Genomic DNA, 19,204 nt, shown 5'->3' with positions numbered 1-19,204 from the left:
AGAGAGAACGTGTGTGAGAGAGAACGTGAGAGAATAGCAAAAAATAAAAAAATATTACGTCGCCTGAGAGATTCGAACTCTCGCGGGGAAACCCCATGTACTTAGCAGGCACACGCCTTAACCACTCGGCCAAAGCGACTATGATGTTAGCGTTTACGAATCATATTATATTTCTCTCCTGGTATTTTGAAGTCAATCTCCTCTCAAAAGTTATCATTAATCAGTTCGTTAAATTAATTTGAGTTTGTTTCTCAAAAGAACAGTCAGAACTAACAAAGAAAAAGAATCTGTACGTCCACGTCCTATCGTAATTAAATGTGTATGTCTATCTATCAGATAATCTAATTAAACGTAATTAATTACAGTTATTTGAATTAGATTAATGGGTATTGGATTAATAATGTTGGCCCAATGTGTAGAGACACTTAGAGTTCAGTTAGGATTCATTCCCTTCTCCCGGTAATCCATATATCGTCTGAGATAGAAGACAAGGAACGTGTTTTCTTTGGAAAATCAACCCTCTTTGAACTTCCGAATATTCGAATGGTTCTATGGATTCATGTACTGTGCATGATGGTCTTGGGATTTATTCGAGCATATTCAGATTATTTCTAACATGAAGTACCACATGGGTGGATATCTATATGAATCCAAATCTGTCGAATCACTCGTTCGACATCGGATTCCAGCGATTGATTATGTTTCGGACAACCAACATAAAGTTCTCACACTTTCGTGCTCTACGCTTTCTTAGATTCGAACATCATATCCGAAAGTAGACTCAAAGCCAGAACTCGTGAACGCATGACAATTCACCTACAACAAAAATAAGAATTTTATGTTTTCGTCAACTCAAAACAACAATAAATTAGAATGTATCATCTCTCTCTTCATCATCAAGAGCTGAAGTGTCCACCTCTTTTGGATCATCGTGAAAGCTAATCTCCATGGATGAAATATTCGTATGTATATCAACTTTTTCTCTATTAGTTATAAAATAAATTTGAGCAAACTCGGTGCTGATAATGTATTATAAAACAAGTAAAGAAACAAAAAGTAAAGAGAATTTATGGAACAAAATAGAGAGAAGCAAGTATATATTTCACTTAATAATAGTATAATTTGACGAAAATGTTGGTGGTATTCATTATGTCTAGTTACAAAAAAGCTAAAGCTTGCTTCTTAATTATTTAGATCATGTTTCTACTAAGTCCACACCACTCACTTCCATCATTACCATCTATTATTACTACGCATATATATTGGCCAATCTTATATTCCAATTCACCACCATCTTTCTTAAATTACACGAAATTTCCCAACCCATTATTAGAGTCATTATATGATTTTTTTTTTTTTTTTTGAATTAGTATAATAGCTAGTTCAAATGAAATACTTTTCAATCGCAATTTCTTTATTATTTATAATATAAGTCCTCGTTTGGTTGTTAGTGACTACTCCATCAGTCCATCTATTTTATAATAACTGTCTATTTTTAAAAATATTTTTGTTTAATATTATTCGTTACTTTACATTTTCAAATACTGAATTAAATGCATTTTTTTTCTTCATGTTTTAACCTTGTTAATTCAACTCTAAGTATTAATTCTCTCTTATCACATTATTAAATGATCAAATTTATTTTAATCTTTTAATGTGTTTTTTTCTAAAATCAAGACACATTTACTGAGATTTTTAATACTTCTGCAAAGTCTAAAAACGACAATTAATTAGAAATAAATGGAGTAATAATTAAGATGTAGAGTTGTTATTAGTATTAAACCAAAAGCGTGCTTACTTTGTTATGATTCCATTGATCATCAAAAGGAGCAAAAATCGGTGTAAAGAGAAAAGGCAATAAACTAAGTTGATTCAATTGATGTCTCTCCCGTATTTCTCGGATTAGCTCTCATTGTTTTTCTCCTTTATTTATTCTTTTTATTTATTTTATTTTATTTTATTTTATTTATTTTTTGAGAAGCGACTAAACCAAAACAAGAAAAAATGATTGTAATAAGTATATCTTCTATCTATATTAATTTTCAAATTTTCTTTCTTTTTGTTTTTCATTAGTTTAGATTTATTGTGGAAATAAATAATTGGTGAAAAATGATAAACTCACAAATTTAGATGCTATAAATTAAAATATGAAACTAAAAAAAAAATGATATCTACTATGAACAATGAAAAACTAGAATGATAATTAATTAGTGTTAATTAATTAGTTAATCATGTCCAAGTCATCCGATGATGTTCGAAAACAAGTCTGAAACTTAATGCCGCGTGTCTGAGGTAATAATACGTTCAAACAAAATCCACACGCCGAATAAGAATTCACGCATCAACCTACAAAATAATGCAGACATTAAGTGATTCGGCGTGAGTTGCTCGACGATTACCCTTCGACGCTCAAATCAGCAACCGAAAATCCAAGTAGAATAGAACTCTAGTAGAACTCAATAATAACAAACTTACCTCAAAATAGTGAAAAATATCACATATTTATAATAATTGGAGCTTGTGGGCTTTAACTTTAATTACTTAAAATAAGTCTTATGAATTAAGCCTTCCATAAAATCCAATCATATAGTATCTAACAATTATGTCACCCACAATGCATTATTTGAAGCAATCCCAAAGTATTATTATATATACCTCTCTTTATTTTGTGGGTTTAAAAACCCCATGTGACCATTTGCCATTTTTTTTCTCACACAGCACACACACAGTAGCGGTGGCAATGGCGAAATCTTCCGAAGAGGAAGAAGTAGAATCGTTATTCCGATCTTACCCCTACGCCGCACTATACTTGGTCCAAAGCCCACCCTCGACCGTTAATTCCCATGCAACCGCATCGTCCAATTACAATCACCTTCACCACTTAAACTCATGTAATAACAACTCTCCTATATCTCATTACTCGTCTTCTCGTGGATCGAACAACTCGTTTTTGCAAGACGGTGATAAGAAGAAACTACATTCACACGAGGAGCTTCGAAATGGTAATATTAATAATAGTAATAATATTAATGAGGCAGTGATACTTGATGATCGAGATTATTATTACGGTGGTGAAGAGAAAAAACGAGGGTGGATAAAGTATTTATCTTTCGGTTATTCGAATTCCGGGATGTGGATTTTGGTGCAGCTGAGTTGGAGGTTTTTGCTGAGTTTGATCATTGCTTTGTTTGTTTTCTATATTGCTGCTAAGCCTCCCCCTCCTAACATCTCTATTAAGGTTCGTACATATATACTTGTGTTTATTTTTATCTCTATATATATAAGTATGGGAAATTTACAGTTTTCATCCCTCAAATTTGTTATGATTTCACATTTGGTCCCCTATGTTCACAAAAAACACATTTGGTCCCTCATGTTTCAATAATTTGACACTTTTGGCCATTTCCGTCAATTCACCGTTAGTCCGTCAGTTACAGTAGTAATAGGTACACGTTTAATTCCGTTATTTTTAACGGAAAATTGACGGAAATAACTAAAATGTTGATTTTTTTAAACATTAAGAACCAAATGTGTTTTTTTGTGAACACGGAGGATCAAATGTGAAATCGGTGCAAACTTGAGGGATGAAAATTGTATTTTTTCCTATATTTTTTTTTAATTGACGCACAGATTTTGGTCAATCTTTAAATTAATTTGCACAACTAAATAGCATGCATCAGGTTCAAGCGTAAAATCTATCGAAAAATATGAATATTCCTCTCAAAATTTCAAAAATTTCTTCAGTCCGACTTTATGATCCTCTCCAAATTCAAAAAAACTCGTGATATGAACGATTAATGATGGGGAAAATTACACTTTTCGACCCTCGAGTTTTCCTAGATTTCACATTTAGTCCCTCGTGTTTCAATAATTTAACACTTTCCGTTCTTCTCGTTAATATTTCGTTAGTACTAATGGAATCAAGCATGTGTCCGTCACTCTCATAACTGACGGACTAACGGTAAATTGACGGAAATGATCATAAGTGTCAAATTGTAGAAACATGAGGGACCAAATGTGTTTTTTGTGAACATAGAAGACCAAATGTAAAACTGGTACAAACTTGAGGAATGGAAACTATAATTTTCCCATTAATGATGTGCTATTATGATAAAATGTTATTGTTGAAAAGTTGCAGGAAATAAATTCGATAGAAAAATGACGGGGTGATCGTGTTATATTTTGGAGAAAAAAAAATAATTATTAAAGACAAGCGAATTAGTATACTAAAAAACGTTCGATTTTATCAAGTCTCTAGTCATAATTTCAATCGACTCAATTTGAATTTTAAATAAAAATATAAAGATCGTCTAGCAGTTGGACCAAGTGAGCATGTGTCAATTGACCTAAATATGATTTGCAAACTATTATACGAAATTGTAGATTTACCAAGTATACATATATGGTTGGCTATTGGTTGCTACGTTAAAAAAAAAAAAAAAAAAAAATGGTGGTCATCATTAATTAATTAATAAATGTGCAGATTGGAGGAATTGGAGGGTTCAGATTAGCCGAGGGAGTGGACGGCTCTGGTGTATCGACGAAAATATTAAGCTGCAATTGTTCAATTGATTTAATAATAGAAAATAAGTCCAAGCTATTTGGTCTTCACATCAATCCTCCATTCATCCAATTGCTTTTTGGCCATCTCCCTTTTGCAGTGTCACAGGTCAGCAATTTGTTATATTGTGTTTGCCATTTTTATTTTTCCATTGTCAAATTCAAATTTCATTACACATAGGAAACAAAAATTCATTGTGTTTTACTATCCTTATTTAGTTTAATTACAAAACAAATCCCTATTTTCAAGAAATTACATTTAACCCTCATGAGATTCTTTAAAAAAATAAAATTTACCCCTCGGGAGGCAAATTGTAAAGTTTAAAATTTAAAGGGGGATTTAAAATAATTTTTTTAAGAGTTATTTAATATGGTCGTTTCGAACTCTTTAAATTTGTCATTTAAAATTTTATGGTTTTAAAAAAATTAAAAATTAAATATTGGGTTCGTAAAATCAAATATTAGTCGTAATTTAATTTGTTCTCCTTTTTATTTGAAGTAATTTAGCTTTTTCATAATTTCTGTTAGTATTTCTAACGGACTGTTAGCTTGAGGGTAATTGATTTTATTTTAAGTAAAGCATGCAATTCACCAGAAAAAGAATACGAGGCAAAAATAAAAAAATCCTGGCATAATTGTATATATATATATATATATATATATATATATATATATATATGTAAATAAACTTAAATTAACACATGGTTAATTATTAGTAGTAGTATATATATATATTTTACAATTTTTTTCACAAAATTACATGCTTTTAATTTGTTGATATAAAAAAAATATATGCTATTTAATTTATTTTTGTTTTGGCAATTAAAGATGGAGGGTGGAGAAGTATATGGAGAGAGTGATGAGACAACAATATTCAATTTCAAAATTGGGACAAGAAATAAGGCAATGTATGGTGCAGGAAGAAACATGCAAGACTTGCTAGAATCTGGTCAAGGATTGCCTTTGCTTGTTAAAGTTAAATTAAGATCAAGTTTTCATGTAATTTGGGGAATATTCCAACCTAAGTTTCATCATCAACTCCAATGTTTGGTTGTCTTGTCTGATAAATATGACAAGATACATAGGACCCAAGTTTATAATAGCACTTGTATAAGTAATTAATTATTATAATTAATTCCTAGTAGTATTAAATATTGTCATCTATACAATTGTCTTATTATTACATTATTATGTATAGGATTGTTTTATTGAAGTATTGTATTTCAAAGAATGAAAAAAAAGGGAAGGATTTGAGAGTTCTTAAGGGAAACTATGTATTTGTAGAAAATATAAAAGACTTTTTTTTTTGGATGCATTTCATGAGATCTTTTGGTTTATTTATTTTATTTATTTTATTTTTTTATAATCACATAATTGAAGATTCAGAACTATTATTTGTAATTAATATTAAATGTTTATTTTTAAAAGTTGGGGTGTTTGTTATGCTGAAAAATCAACTTAAATATAAATATAAAAAAAATAAAAAAAAAATGTATAGGAACGTTTTTCAAATTAAAGTTTAAAGCAACTTACTTTTTTAGCGAAATAGAAGCGAAATTTGATATAACAAACACTTCAAAAGTAATTCTAAGCTAAGAATCACTTTCTAAAAGCTTTTGCGAGTACAACCTTAATAAGGTTGGACTCCATAAGCTAAAAGTTTATGGAGTTGGATTTCCACTCATTTGTTGAATTTGTTTGAACTTTTAATCCATAATTCTGGGTACGTGATCATAATTCATAATTATTGGTTAGACCATCAATATTTCCTAGTAGATTACTTCATATATTGCATAAATAAATAGCATTTGAATATTTTATTCTTGTATAAAACAAAGACTATGACATAAATATGACATAATAATTAGGTAATTAAAAGAACGATAAAGCCTTGTGGCCAGAATCTGGCCGGTCAAAAAGGCTAATTCCGTAAATTTTACTGAAAAAGTATTATGTTCAATTACTATGTTGTCCTTTAATTAATATTGATTATTTCTAATAATTTAACCTTTTTTCTCTCTCTACAATTTAATTACCATAATTCCAAAGGTCAATGTATTAAATGCCAGATTACAACTTCCAATCAAACAACGTCAATTCATTCCATTCTTTTTTTTTTATCACTTTCTACATTTCCTTTTTCACTATTTTTTCCATTATTTTTGTTCATGTAAATTCAAAAAGGATTAAATAAAGTTTACACCCCTAAAGTATACCCATTGTAACATTTACACCTCAAACACAATTTAATTTGTATTTTAAATTCTAATACTTTAAAATTATCTTCTTTATTTAAAGGAATAATTAAGTTATACAACTAAAACTATATGCTGAAAAATGCAATATTTTAAAATTTTAAAATATTATAATAAAAAACTCGGTTTGAACAGGTTGAACCAATCTAACCGTGATCCGAATACCTATCTAATTTTGTGTCTGGTCCGGTCCTAACACCATTAATAAAATTAGATTAGGCTCAATTTTATTCCTAATTTCAAAATTAGCATTAGAATCATGATTAACTACTCCAATTATCAATTAGACACATAATTATTGTAATTAGTTAAAAAATGATCATATAAAAAAAATTGATTTATCATATTCTAGAGAATTAAATACGTACAATGTTTATTCTAAAATTAAATCTTCAAGATATTGTCTATTTTATAATTAATCGAGATGCTAACTTAAATGTTGATCTTAAGGTCTAACAAAAATTAGAAAAACACAAAGTTCACATTAAAAAAATATATTTAGTAAATAATTATAATAATGTAATTTTCATATCAATATTAACATTAATAATCTACAAACAAAACTGATATAACTTGATATATTTACTCAATACTAATCCAATAATATGTACCTTATTTGTATCTTTGAATTTTTCATTAAATATTTTCTGTACATGTCTGATAATAAAATTGTATGAACTAGAATACTTAGAATTTTATAAAATATACTTAACCTATGTACACTTCAAAATTATATATAGTTCGATAATCTTAGTTTGATAAAAAAATCCATACTAGCAGTAGTGGATTAGTAATATATTCTAGAATTTGTGCATACATTACAAAAAAATATATATAAAGGTTTGTTAAATAAGTTTATAGTTCATATATTCAATAATGTTAGTCTTGAATTGTTGATTGTTCGAAATGTTTTAATATATCAGTTTTCAAAGTCATAATAATAATAATAATAATAATAATAATAATAATAATAATAATAATAATAATAATAATAATAATAATAATAATAATAATAATAATAATAATAATAATAATAATAATAATAATAATAATAATAATAATAATAATAATAATAATAATAATAATAATAATAATAATAATCATAATAATAATAATCATCATAATAATAATAATCATCATAATAATAATAATAATAATAATAATAATAATAATAATAATAATAATAATAATAATAATAATAATAATAATAATAATAATAATAATAATAATAATAATAATAATAATATATATATTATTATTATTATTATTATTATTATTATTATTATTATTATTATTATTATTATTATTATTATTATTATTATTATTATTATTATTATTATTATTATTATTATTATTATTATTATTATTATTATTATTATTATTATTATTATTATTATTATTATTATTATTATTATTATTATTATTATTATTATTATTATTATTAGGCTGTAGGAAAGCGTGTAGAATGATTGGTTACTAATTCTTAGGGTGGAATGATTGGTTACTCACGTAATAACTTATAATGAGATAAATTAGGGAGGAAAATTAGGAAGAACTTGGATCCAAAAATATTAAGGGTATATATGGTATAAACCATAAAACAAAATTAAAAAATAAATAAATATTAGATTCTGACCAACCAGATTCTGGCCATTTAGCATTGTCCTTAAAAGAAATGGATCAATTAAATATGAGTGGTATTATTAGACATAAATAAGTGAAATAAAGGCCCATGAAACCAATCTGAGGAGACATTGGCCACTTCGAATGCCCGTGGTACGGGGCTCGGTTTAAAAGTCTTAACAATCTCAATAAACGTGACTTGATTTTAGAAAAAATATATTGAAAAAACCAAAATAATCTTAATTTTATTTAATGATGTTATAAGAAAGAATTAATACTTAGAGTTGACTTATAATGTTAAAACATGAAAAATTACATTTAATTCAGTGTTGAAAATCTAAAATGACATATAAAATGGAACAAAAATATTCTTAAAATAGACAGTTATTATGAGAATAAAAAATGTCATATCATTAATACTTTAAGGATGCAAACTGTATTTACTAATTAGATTTTTACTATGTAGAATTTCAATATTTATAAGGGCAAATTATGTCTACCCCTGAGGTATGAGAATAAAAAATGTCATATCATTAATACTTTAAGGATGCAAACTGTATTTACTAATTAGATTTTTACTATGTAGAATTTCAATATTTATAAGGGCAAATTATGTCTACCCCTGAGGTATGGCCAAATTTGATATGTTTTATTATTTAATTTAATTAGAATTAGTCAAATTATATGTTAGTGGGTAGTTTTTTATTAGTGGGCATGAATTAAATTAGTGGGTTAGTGTGGTTAAGGGGTTAGTGGGGTGGTAGTTAATTATTATTCATGAGTATTATAAATAGGGTAATTAGAATGTTACGATTATGAAGTTTAAGAATCAATTAATCTCCCTTTGTCTTGTCTTAATTCTCGTCTCTAATTCTTCTCCTAATTCTAATTCTCCTAATTCATATCTCTCGATTTCTTTTTAATTCTCGAACTATGTTTCTTTACTAAAAAAAATAAGAGGTATGTGTATGACACACACATACCTAAGAACAAAGAAATAAAAAATTCCAACAACACCGTAGATTCTTATATTGGTGCACTTTATTCAATGGCCACTACGAATATTGTGGAGATATTTAATTTAAAAGTAAGTAATATATAATTAATAATGAGAATAAATAAGTAAGATTATATTATTAATTTAAAAGTAAGATTGATTATGGAATGTGAGCTTGTGGATGCCACACGCACAACTAATAAACAAAACGACCACTTCAAAGAAAAAAAAGGTCCAAGTTCACATATCTCAACATCCAATTAAAAAAATATTTGCTTCTTTAATTTTGATCAGTGCTAATAGTTATAAGAATTAGTATATAATACCAACTTTTATAAAAGAGACAAAAATTGCAAAAAGGAGAAAAGATTAAGCATTCACTACTTTTGTTATACGTAATTGAAACTTTTAATTTATAGAGTTGATATGGCTTGGTGTTAATTATGAATTAATAATCTTAGATTACATTTTTTAGTGCACTTAATTATCATGTGTTTTGTGTTAAGAATGTCGACATCTTAATCACGTTGTTTTCTCAGTTAAAAGTTAGGTCACGTACGTGAATTTTTACTGTTGATCTACATATATGCATCAATGTAGGTCTATGTGTGTTTGTTTGCTTATAAATGAAAATTAAAGATCTACCGCAACGTATTTCACAAGGTGTAGCATACTAAAACAGTTAAAACATATGTTTATGTTGTTAAACAATTTGCATAACAAAGATAAATAGTAAACCGAAAGAGAGAAACTTTCTATCGAACATAGATGATAATAGAATAATACAATCGAGGAAAAGAGCTACCAAATAATAGTATTGGACTACCTAAACCTAATAGAATTATATTACCATAAGTATAACAATAATAATATAATTCTCAACATATATGTTATTGTATTTGGTATTATTTAACAAAAATAATCATTTTTCACATATATATACCATGCAACTTCTCTTCTTCTTTTTTTTTTCTAAATTAAAGTTGAAAAAAAACCATTTTCAAAGATCGATTATGTCGCAAGAAATATTAATAAAATTTGTCGCTTTATTGATAAAGAAAAAATAATACGCTAGAAGAACGTCAAGTGCCACGATTTATATAACAAATTTACATTTATATATAAAATCAACTAGATTATAACTAGAACGACAAATATTTTTGTATATACTATAATTTAATGAAGAATTAACAAAAGTTTAAGTCATGGTTTTGTAGATGCTAAATCTGGTGATTTTCACCATTGATCTACACATAATAACACGTACTCGTATGTGTATGTGTGCTTAGTGGAATATAGTTATATTTCTATACGTCCATGATGCAAAATTATTTGATCTTTTTCATCAGGTGTAGCATCTCGTTGTTCCACAAGATAGCTAAAGACAATTATCGTTACGGTTTGGTATAATTCCAAATTAACATTATTAGGTTAGGTTAATTAATAATGAACATATAGTTAGTGGAGCTCAATTTAAAACCTCGAGTTTTGGAACATAAAATTTGTGACCAATTACGATTTACTTTTAAATTAATGACCCGTGATTAAGAGATAACAAAATTATTATGTGGTGACCAATTAATGCTAATGAAAGGATATACAAGAACAAGAGTGATTGAAAGCAACATTTAACCGTACTACTAAAGATTAAATTATTGAGATAATTAGCAAAATTCCATCAAAAAATTTAGGTCTATTCCTATTTTTTATTTTTATTTTTAAAGTTAATTGCTTTTAATATTGATAATATACATTGCCTTGCTTTAATTCAAAAGTAGTTTACTTTACGGTGGTGGTGCTGTTTTGACGACCTTGACGTAAAAGTTATTTATTTCACAAATATGTATGAAAATCATGTAATATCCAAAATTGCTTTTAAATGAAAAGTGAAAAAAATTTATATATAAATATATATATTTACAATATTAATATACCCATGTGAAATTTTACTTTTGCCAACAAAAATTTAGTAAGATTCATAAATTATATCCATTAACGATTCCGAAAAGGTTAATTTCAATCTGTTTCATCCGACTTTTACCTCTATTCGTGTGACAATTAAAATTTATATTTGTGGTCGCACCGTAAGAAATAAATTGTGAAGGGTAAATGTGATCAAAAAAGGTCAAAATTGGTATTAGCCTTATTGGAGGGGTTTGATTAATATATTTTAATTTATCCTTAAGTAAATGAGTGGAAAAGGTATGTGGCATTTGAATTTTACAAATACCAAGAAATAGCCTATGCCATGTAGAATATGTGGATATAAATATTCCTTGTTTTATCAACTCATTTAATTATAAAAAAAATAAAATTAAAAATAAATAAGTAAAATAAAAGTAAATTATGGTGGAATCATACGTGCTCCATATTATGGCAAACGTTGTGAAGCCAACCAATTGAATATTAGGCTACAAAATGTAACAAAGATATAATGTAATTTTGTCTATTGTGGGATTATGGTGGTGTTTGCAAAAGTTTATTTAAAAGCAGAAGCGAGTAATTGTAATTTAAGTTGGAATTAAGTGTTTATTTGTAAAAGTTAGAGTGTTTGCAAATTAGTTGAAAAATTAACTAAAATAGAAAAAGCAGTTACATAGGTGCTTATAAAATTATAGCTTAAAGCAACTTATTTTAAGATAAGCAAAAGCAAAAACTTATTTTGCAAACACCTAAAAACAAATTATATGCAGAAAAGAAGTTCATAATCTATTTCTAAAAGTTTTTACAAACACCACCATGCGCGACTCGTGGAACTCCACCTTTTGGTAAAATTACATACACGCCCTTTTAGTTTTGTCCCAAATTAAATGGAGACAAAATCATAACTTTTGTGTCGAGTATATATGCACTCGTTTCATGTCTATACTTACATTATTTATTATTTATTTATTTATTAATATTTGTTACTAATGCATAAAGATAATCAAGTGAAGTAATTCTTTTATTTATAAAGTAAATCTATATATGAATCCATTTTATACATATTCAAAAAGAATATTCAGTGTCAAGAAAAAAAAAACGACGTCGATTTGTATTCCTAAACAAACCGTATCATTCAAAATACTGAGTCGATTCGAACCAGCATAACCAAATAAAATAATTATAAGTGTAAAACTAGAGTCCAAAAGATGTACTAATCGTGTCACCATGCATGAATCACTAACCGATTGCCACAAACTTCACACTAAATCATCAAAAATAACTCTAAAAAAGGCAACTTAATATAAAATGAGGTAATGTATGAAAATTTTGAAAAAACTCCATTAAAATATTCTCTCTCACACACACACACTTTCACTCAGTGATGGTATGATGTATATATATAAAGGGTTGAGTGAAGAGGCTTTTTGTGCTTCAAACTTGTGAAGGAGAGAAAGCAAATGGTTTTTGTGAGCTAAATTAGTTGCTAATTAATTACTCTTCAATATAATTAATTACATATATTCTTTAATTTGCAGGTACGGTACAACACTCTTTAATTTTGTTTTATTTATTTTTATTAATTTTTTTGGCCTGGATGTAAATGAATTTGTCGATTTTGGTGAGCAGGAGATAAAATATATACAATTTGCAGCTCTCAAATTCTTGGCTTCTTTTCCATCATCTGTAGGTATGATTTTATCACCCTACTCTAATTATGAATATATATACATTTAAAATAAAACTATGGATATATATTATATAATATATATATATACATGTCACTAATTACCGGTGTTTTTAAAATCGGACCGAACTTTATAAGTTTATAAGTGTAAAATTAATCAATTATTTACGGTGTGAAAACCATGAAATTTGATTTTATTCGGTTCAATCCTTTTTTTTTTTTTACATGGTCCAGTCAATTTTCCGTCCAATTAATTATTGATCCGGTTTTTATTATTAATTTTTTTTAACGATAAATCGGACAAGATAAATGGCCAATTAAGTCGTGTTTCGATTGGTCCGATTGCTACTAAAATTCAAATTTGGTATAACTCGAACTTGTGACTGTATTTTTCATTTTTTGGGTACTAACGACTATAATTAAATACAAACAAACTTGTAATTGTTTTTAGAAGTTTTTCTTTTTTTAAAAAAGAAATTATTGTGATAAAAAAAATTTGAAATTGATTGAGACCTGCGATTAAATTCTACTATTCGATAAAATTAGTAGCTAACACATGTGATTAACTTTGTAGGTAGTACTAAAAAGGAAAAAAAAAACGATTTTAACCTTCAAATGATACAAATTTAGATATAATTATTGTTAAATTAGTAATGTTATTGGAAAAATCACATTTTATACCAAATTTTAACAGTTTTAATACTATTTCTAATACAATGAACTTAACATCTTACTAGCTAACTAATTAATTAATCAGTAGGGGATTTATCAAATCGAATTTTTTCCAACATATGTAACTGAACGAGCCCTTAATAACTTATAAAATAAATAACGAGTTTATTTCATTCATACTCTTAAAACAATTTTTTTTTAGAAAATCGAAAAAAAAAATAGAGATTAAATGCTATATTTTGTTAAAACAGCTGAACTTTAGGTACACCAGCCTTTTTGTGATATATCTCCGATAATCGAATCATGTCTGAAGATGCTAATGCGGTACCCGCGCCCGCCAAAAAATGGGAGATTCCGATATTCGTTTTCTTCAGAGAGGCTAGGTATAATTAATTAAATTGTTTCTTATAAATTCGATTTCATCTTATATAATCGTATTAATAATATATCACGTGCATGTAATTTTCTTGAAAAAAAATTCCCGTTTCGTTTTCTTAATTAGGCACGTTTTCAAAAGGGACGAGCTCGGAATGGAAATATTGCGTATTGCATTTCCAGCTGCCTTGGCTTTGGCTGCTGATCCTATAGCTTCGTTAATCGATACAGCTTTTATCGGTCATTTAGGTAAAAAAAAAAATTATTCTTTTGCTTAATTTCTTGAAAGTGTTTTTTTTTCTCTCTAAATATTTGTTTCGATTATTTAGATATTTTTTGGCTAATGTACTTGATTAAAAACAGGTCCCGTAGAAATCGCGGCGGTAGGAGTTTCGATTGCGATATTCAACCAAGCATCGAAAGTGACGATATTCCCACTTGTTAGTATCACTACTTCATTTGTTGCTGAGGAAAACACTGTCAAAAGAATCAACGACGAACACCAAAAGAACGAGGAGTTAGAGAAAGGAATGTCGTCCAAATCAATTTCGACGTCCGAAAATCGAAAAGATGAAGCCGATCAAGAAAACGGTATGTATCCTTGTACTTTAGAAACAATACCTCTGTTTAATTAAATGTCGTTTCAATTTAAGTTATCAGTCACTTACGAGTTCCAATAATGCATTTATTATCACTTTCCCAAATTTGCACTCATGCTAGCTCATAATTTATAAGAAAGGGTATTTTAGTCATTTAAGTATATTTTTTCTAAAAATCATACATATTTATTAGTTTTCTTAATAATTGTACATAAACCTTAAAGTGCACATAATATGAAACAGATGGAGTACATTTATCTGTTTTATTTTTCTTTTTGTGTCGTTTGTCAGAATCGAAAACAAACAAATGCAAGTCTCTAGAAGCTTCCGGAAGCAGCAATCCAAAAAATGAGGAAACAAAAAACGAGCGTCGACGGAATATTCCGTCGGCATCAACAGCACTCGCTCTTGGTGTTGTGCTTGGACTCCTTCAAACTATATTCCTTGTCTTTCTTGCAAAACCATTCTTAAGTGTCATGGGTGTGAAATCTGTAAGTATATTTTTGAAATGTGACATATATATATAAATATAAATATAAATATAAATATAATAAAATGTTACAATATATGTGACAAATAAATATTTAATTTAATTTAATTTAAAATATAGGGATCCCCAATGTTAGAGCCTGCACAAAAGTATCTAACAATAAGGTCACTTGGGGCACCAGCAGTTCTCCTTTCGTTATCGATGCAAGGCGTTTTTCGAGGTTTTAAGGATACGAAAACTCCTCTCTACGCTACCGGTAATTATTAATTAATTCGTTATATATTATTTTTCTTCATTATTTTAAAAAATTAAATTTGATGTTTATATATGTTTCAATTTGACAGTTGCTGGAGATTTAATGAACATAATATTGGATCCGATATTCATATTCGTTTGTCGATTAGGTGTTAGTGGTGCAGCCATTGCTCATGTTCTCTCACAGTAAGTTTTAATTAACTAGCTTTATATATATATATATATATATATATATATATATATATATATATATATATATATATATATATATATATATTTTTTTTATTTTTTTTTGTATTTATACTCTAGTATTACTACACAAAAACATTATAGTTGATATATTAATTAATTATTTGTTTGGGATAAATTACGGCCAACCCCCTGAGATAAGGTTAAATTACTAAAAAGCCCCTCATGTTTGGGTAATTACAATCATCCCCTCAACTATGAATCTTCTTACACGTCCACCCTTATTGTGTCAAATCCAACAGAATCTTCTATAATCCGTGGAATGTTCTCTAGTGTTATACTCTTTTTGTGCAAAAATGCAGTTTCTGATGCACCGCGATCTGATATTTACAAGCCAAGAGACACATTTTATGACCATCTTGTATCAAAATGTGGAGCTCGAATGGGGTAAAACAGGTACAAAACGGAGAATATTCCATATAATCTAGAAAATTCCACTAAATTTGACACCGCAAGGATAGACGTGTAAGAAGATTCATTGTTGAGGAGGTGGATGTAATTACCCAAACATGAGAGGGTTTTTTCGTAATTTGACCTTACCTCTGGGGTGGGCCGTAATTTACCCATTATTTGTTATATTATTCTCATTAAGTGATTTTTTTTAGGTACTTAATCACTCTGATTCTGTTGATCCAATTAATGAAACAAGTTGATTTATTACCACCAAGCCTCAAAGATCTGCAATTCAGCAAGTTTCTCAAGAATGGCAAGTTTCATTTTTCGTTTTTCGTTTTTCGTTTTCCTTTTAATTTTTGCATGATAATATTGTGCCGTTTTTTCGCTAAACAATTTTTGTATTGTTATGTACAGGTTTCTATTTACTAGCAAGAGTTATAGCGGCGACTATATGCGTGACACTAGCCGCGTCGATGGCTGCAAGGCTCGGCCCGAACCCGATGGCTGCATTTCAGATATGCTTACAGGTTTGGATGACATCATCACTTCTTGCTGATGGTTTAGCAGTTGCTGGACAGGTACAAACAAATAATTTTATTTATTTATATATCAAATAAATAAATTTTTTTTATTTATTATTTTTTTTAATTTTCTTGGAAAAAAAATTATGATCTTAGTTTTTTGATGATTATAGGCAATCCTAGCTTGTGCATTTGCTGAGAAAGACTATCAGAAAGCAACGGCTGCTGCGGCCCGAGTACTGCAGGTGTGTGTATATATATATGTATACTTCTTAGTTCGAATAGCGTCGATTAATAATATTATATTACACATGAAAATGTCATCAATAAGTACATAAGTTGGATTTTTCGTATTTTTTTGCAGATGGGATTCGTATTAGGATTAGGACTTGCCGTCTTCGTTGGAGTTGGTCTTCAATTCGGATCGGGAATATTTTCCAAGGACAAAAACGTCATTCATATGATCGCCATAGGCGTTCCGGTACCTCACAAATCACTACCCTAGCAAACACATTCATTATTAATTAATTGTATCAAGAAAATTTAAAAAATGAAGAATACTTTTAACCAAAAAAAAAAACCGAAAAGTCTCGAAAACCATAGATTAATTGAATTTTTTCTCAGTTTGTGGCAGCTACACAACCTATAAACTCGTTGGCGTTTGTCTTTGACGGTGTCAATTTTGGAGCATCCGATTTTGCATACTCGGCGTACTCCATGGTATATATATTATTAAAAATCAATAAACTTATTAATGTGTTATTACAATAAACCAAGAAATAAAACATCATTAATCATATCTACATATTATTTTTCTTGCCACTTTTTTTTTTCAGGTTCTTGTTTCAATAGTAAGCATTGGATCCTTATTTATGTTGTCCAAAAGTAATGGCTTTGTTGGAATTTGGCTTGCTCTAACCATATACATGGGCTTAAGAACATTTGCTGGCTTTTGGAGGTAATTAAATAAATAATTTGTAATTAAATAAATTAATCATCATACTAATTAACCCAATATTATGTTAATTATGAGCTTAATTTAATTACACAATTGTGTCTTTGCAGAATGGGAACAGGAACAGGGCCATGGCAGTTTCTCAAGGGTCGAGTTTCGTCACCGAACAAATGATCGTATAAATTTACATTAAAAAAGTTCATAATAAAAATTCCAACTTTATGAGACAGACGTTTTTTCGTCCATCCTTTTTTTTTTTTTGGTGTTGATTATGTTGTTCTTAGGGTTTTTTTTTTTTTTCTGTATACTTATGTTCTTCGATATGCTCGTATATTTACGCGGTATAACGAATAGATGTTATGTGAATAAAAGAATATGTTTTTGATGACTCAAAACTTTTATTGAAAATTTGTATCATGATTTTCTTATAACTTTTCAAATCTGCATTTGGACAATGATAAGAATAGAATTTATGCCAAGAATCACATACCTTTCTATAAATCATGAAAATTATAGGCTTAGGCTATTTATTAAGCACAAACATATTATTATTCCATGATAGACTTGTGTTAATTTTCATTTCGTGCAAATATTATATATTTGTGTCGGATTCACTTTTTCGTTACTGTTGTTGTAACTGTTTTAACAATTCATAGAAAAAAAATTAAAAGAGACAACTTTAATGTGGTTCGGACACAATTGTACCATACATCAAATAGGATTTGCAAAAACGAATTTTCTAATTTCGTTTTACAAGCACAATAATAGGTCTTAAACAATAAATCTCGACCGTTTTTCCATGACTCTGATTATGCCGGCCTTCTCTTCGCACGGTTCAACTTTCTTCAATAGGCGGATCGACCTCTTCCCAAGATCTTTTAAACGACTCTGCCAAAGGAAATAATTACTTTCCAATAAACAATGAATGACAATAACTAAATGAACACCCGTTATAAAGAAATAAGTCGGATGAATCCAAAAATTGAAAAACAAGCCAACGAGATCTTCTAGACTTGATAATCGAATACAAACGGGATTCCAACAACTTACACCATCGAAGCATATTGTATGTATTATTATCATTCGTTCGCACACAAACACACAAAGGATATTGAAAATATTAATATTAAATGATATATTTTACTACCAGTTTAAACTCTTAGTTGAGATGGTCATTGATATCAGAGTCAGGCCAAATAAAAGGTCCTAAGTTCGAATCTCACAGCCAATTAAAAGGCTTCAAATGTAATTCGCCTCGTTATAGCATAGATTTGACATTTCTTGCATCACTAAAACTTAAAAATCACACTTAGGTCAAATGAAATAGAGCAGTCAATAAAGTCATAAGATGCATGAACTGACTCTGAGCTAAGAATAATAAATGCCATTGATTATTCGAGTAACCTTATATTCTCGTATAATATTTTATTATTCGGTAAATTAAGTTGCCAATATCAGGTGAAGCATGCATAATGCCATCATTGAATTTGAAAACAATTCTAACATGCTTACAATAATATCCAATTGATTTAAAAGTAAAGTTTTCAAATGTATAATGAATGATAAATAAATGCTTTGATTTAATTAATTTATACATGAAATTTCATAAATATTATACGAAAGACAACAAAATCTTTGATGCCGACA

At 28.2% G+C, this 19,204-nt stretch overlaps 2 protein-coding genes and 1 non-coding gene across 4 annotated transcripts; 2 read left to right on the top strand and 1 right to left on the bottom strand.

Annotated features, from left to right (window-relative positions):
* Positions 1 to 57: 57 nt before the first annotated feature.
* Positions 58 to 139, bottom strand: TRNAS-GCU (transfer RNA serine (anticodon GCU)). The gene has a single exon. It is a non-coding gene; the product is annotated as a tRNA-Ser (tRNA).
* Positions 140 to 2,604: 2,465 nt separating this feature from the next.
* LOC105966699 (delta-latroinsectotoxin-Lt1a protein) lies at positions 2,605 to 5,878 on the top strand. Of its 2 annotated transcripts, XM_088812140.1 has the most exons (4): positions 2,605 to 3,002; positions 3,078 to 3,238; positions 4,484 to 4,669; positions 5,389 to 5,878. In XM_088812140.1, exons 1-4 carry the CDS (start codon positions 2,615 to 2,617, stop codon positions 5,680 to 5,682), a joined length of 1,029 nt encoding a protein of 342 aa, XP_088668266.1. In that variant the 5' UTR covers positions 2,605 to 2,614; the 3' UTR covers positions 5,683 to 5,878. The 2 variants fall into 2 exon arrangements, with proteins under 2 accessions (XP_088668266.1, XP_088668263.1); XM_088812137.1 differs by having other exon boundaries at positions 2,606 to 3,238.
* A 6,721-nt stretch (positions 5,879 to 12,599) lies between these two features.
* LOC105969579 (protein DETOXIFICATION 43) lies at positions 12,600 to 17,952 on the top strand. Its single transcript, XM_012994353.2, has 15 exons — positions 12,600 to 12,896; positions 12,988 to 13,048; positions 13,969 to 14,100; positions 14,220 to 14,341; positions 14,456 to 14,683; positions 14,983 to 15,182; positions 15,302 to 15,437; positions 15,526 to 15,622; positions 16,291 to 16,391; positions 16,496 to 16,659; positions 16,776 to 16,847; positions 16,967 to 17,083; positions 17,227 to 17,322; positions 17,439 to 17,560; positions 17,668 to 17,952. The coding sequence occupies exons 3-15, from the start codon at positions 14,021 to 14,023 to the stop codon at positions 17,729 to 17,731; spliced, it is 1,599 nt and encodes a 532-aa protein (XP_012849807.2). The 5' UTR covers positions 12,600 to 12,896; positions 12,988 to 13,048; positions 13,969 to 14,020; the 3' UTR covers positions 17,732 to 17,952.
* The last annotated feature ends 1,252 nt before the right edge of the window (positions 17,953 to 19,204 follow it).

The sequence above is a fragment of the Erythranthe guttata genome, chromosome 2 (genome assembly GCF_056151865.1).
Source record: "Erythranthe guttata isolate IM_541 chromosome 2, IM_541, whole genome shotgun sequence".
Taxonomy (NCBI): Eukaryota; Viridiplantae; Streptophyta; class Magnoliopsida; order Lamiales; family Phrymaceae; genus Erythranthe; species Erythranthe guttata.
This window is presented reverse-complemented; position numbering and strand designations above follow the sequence as displayed.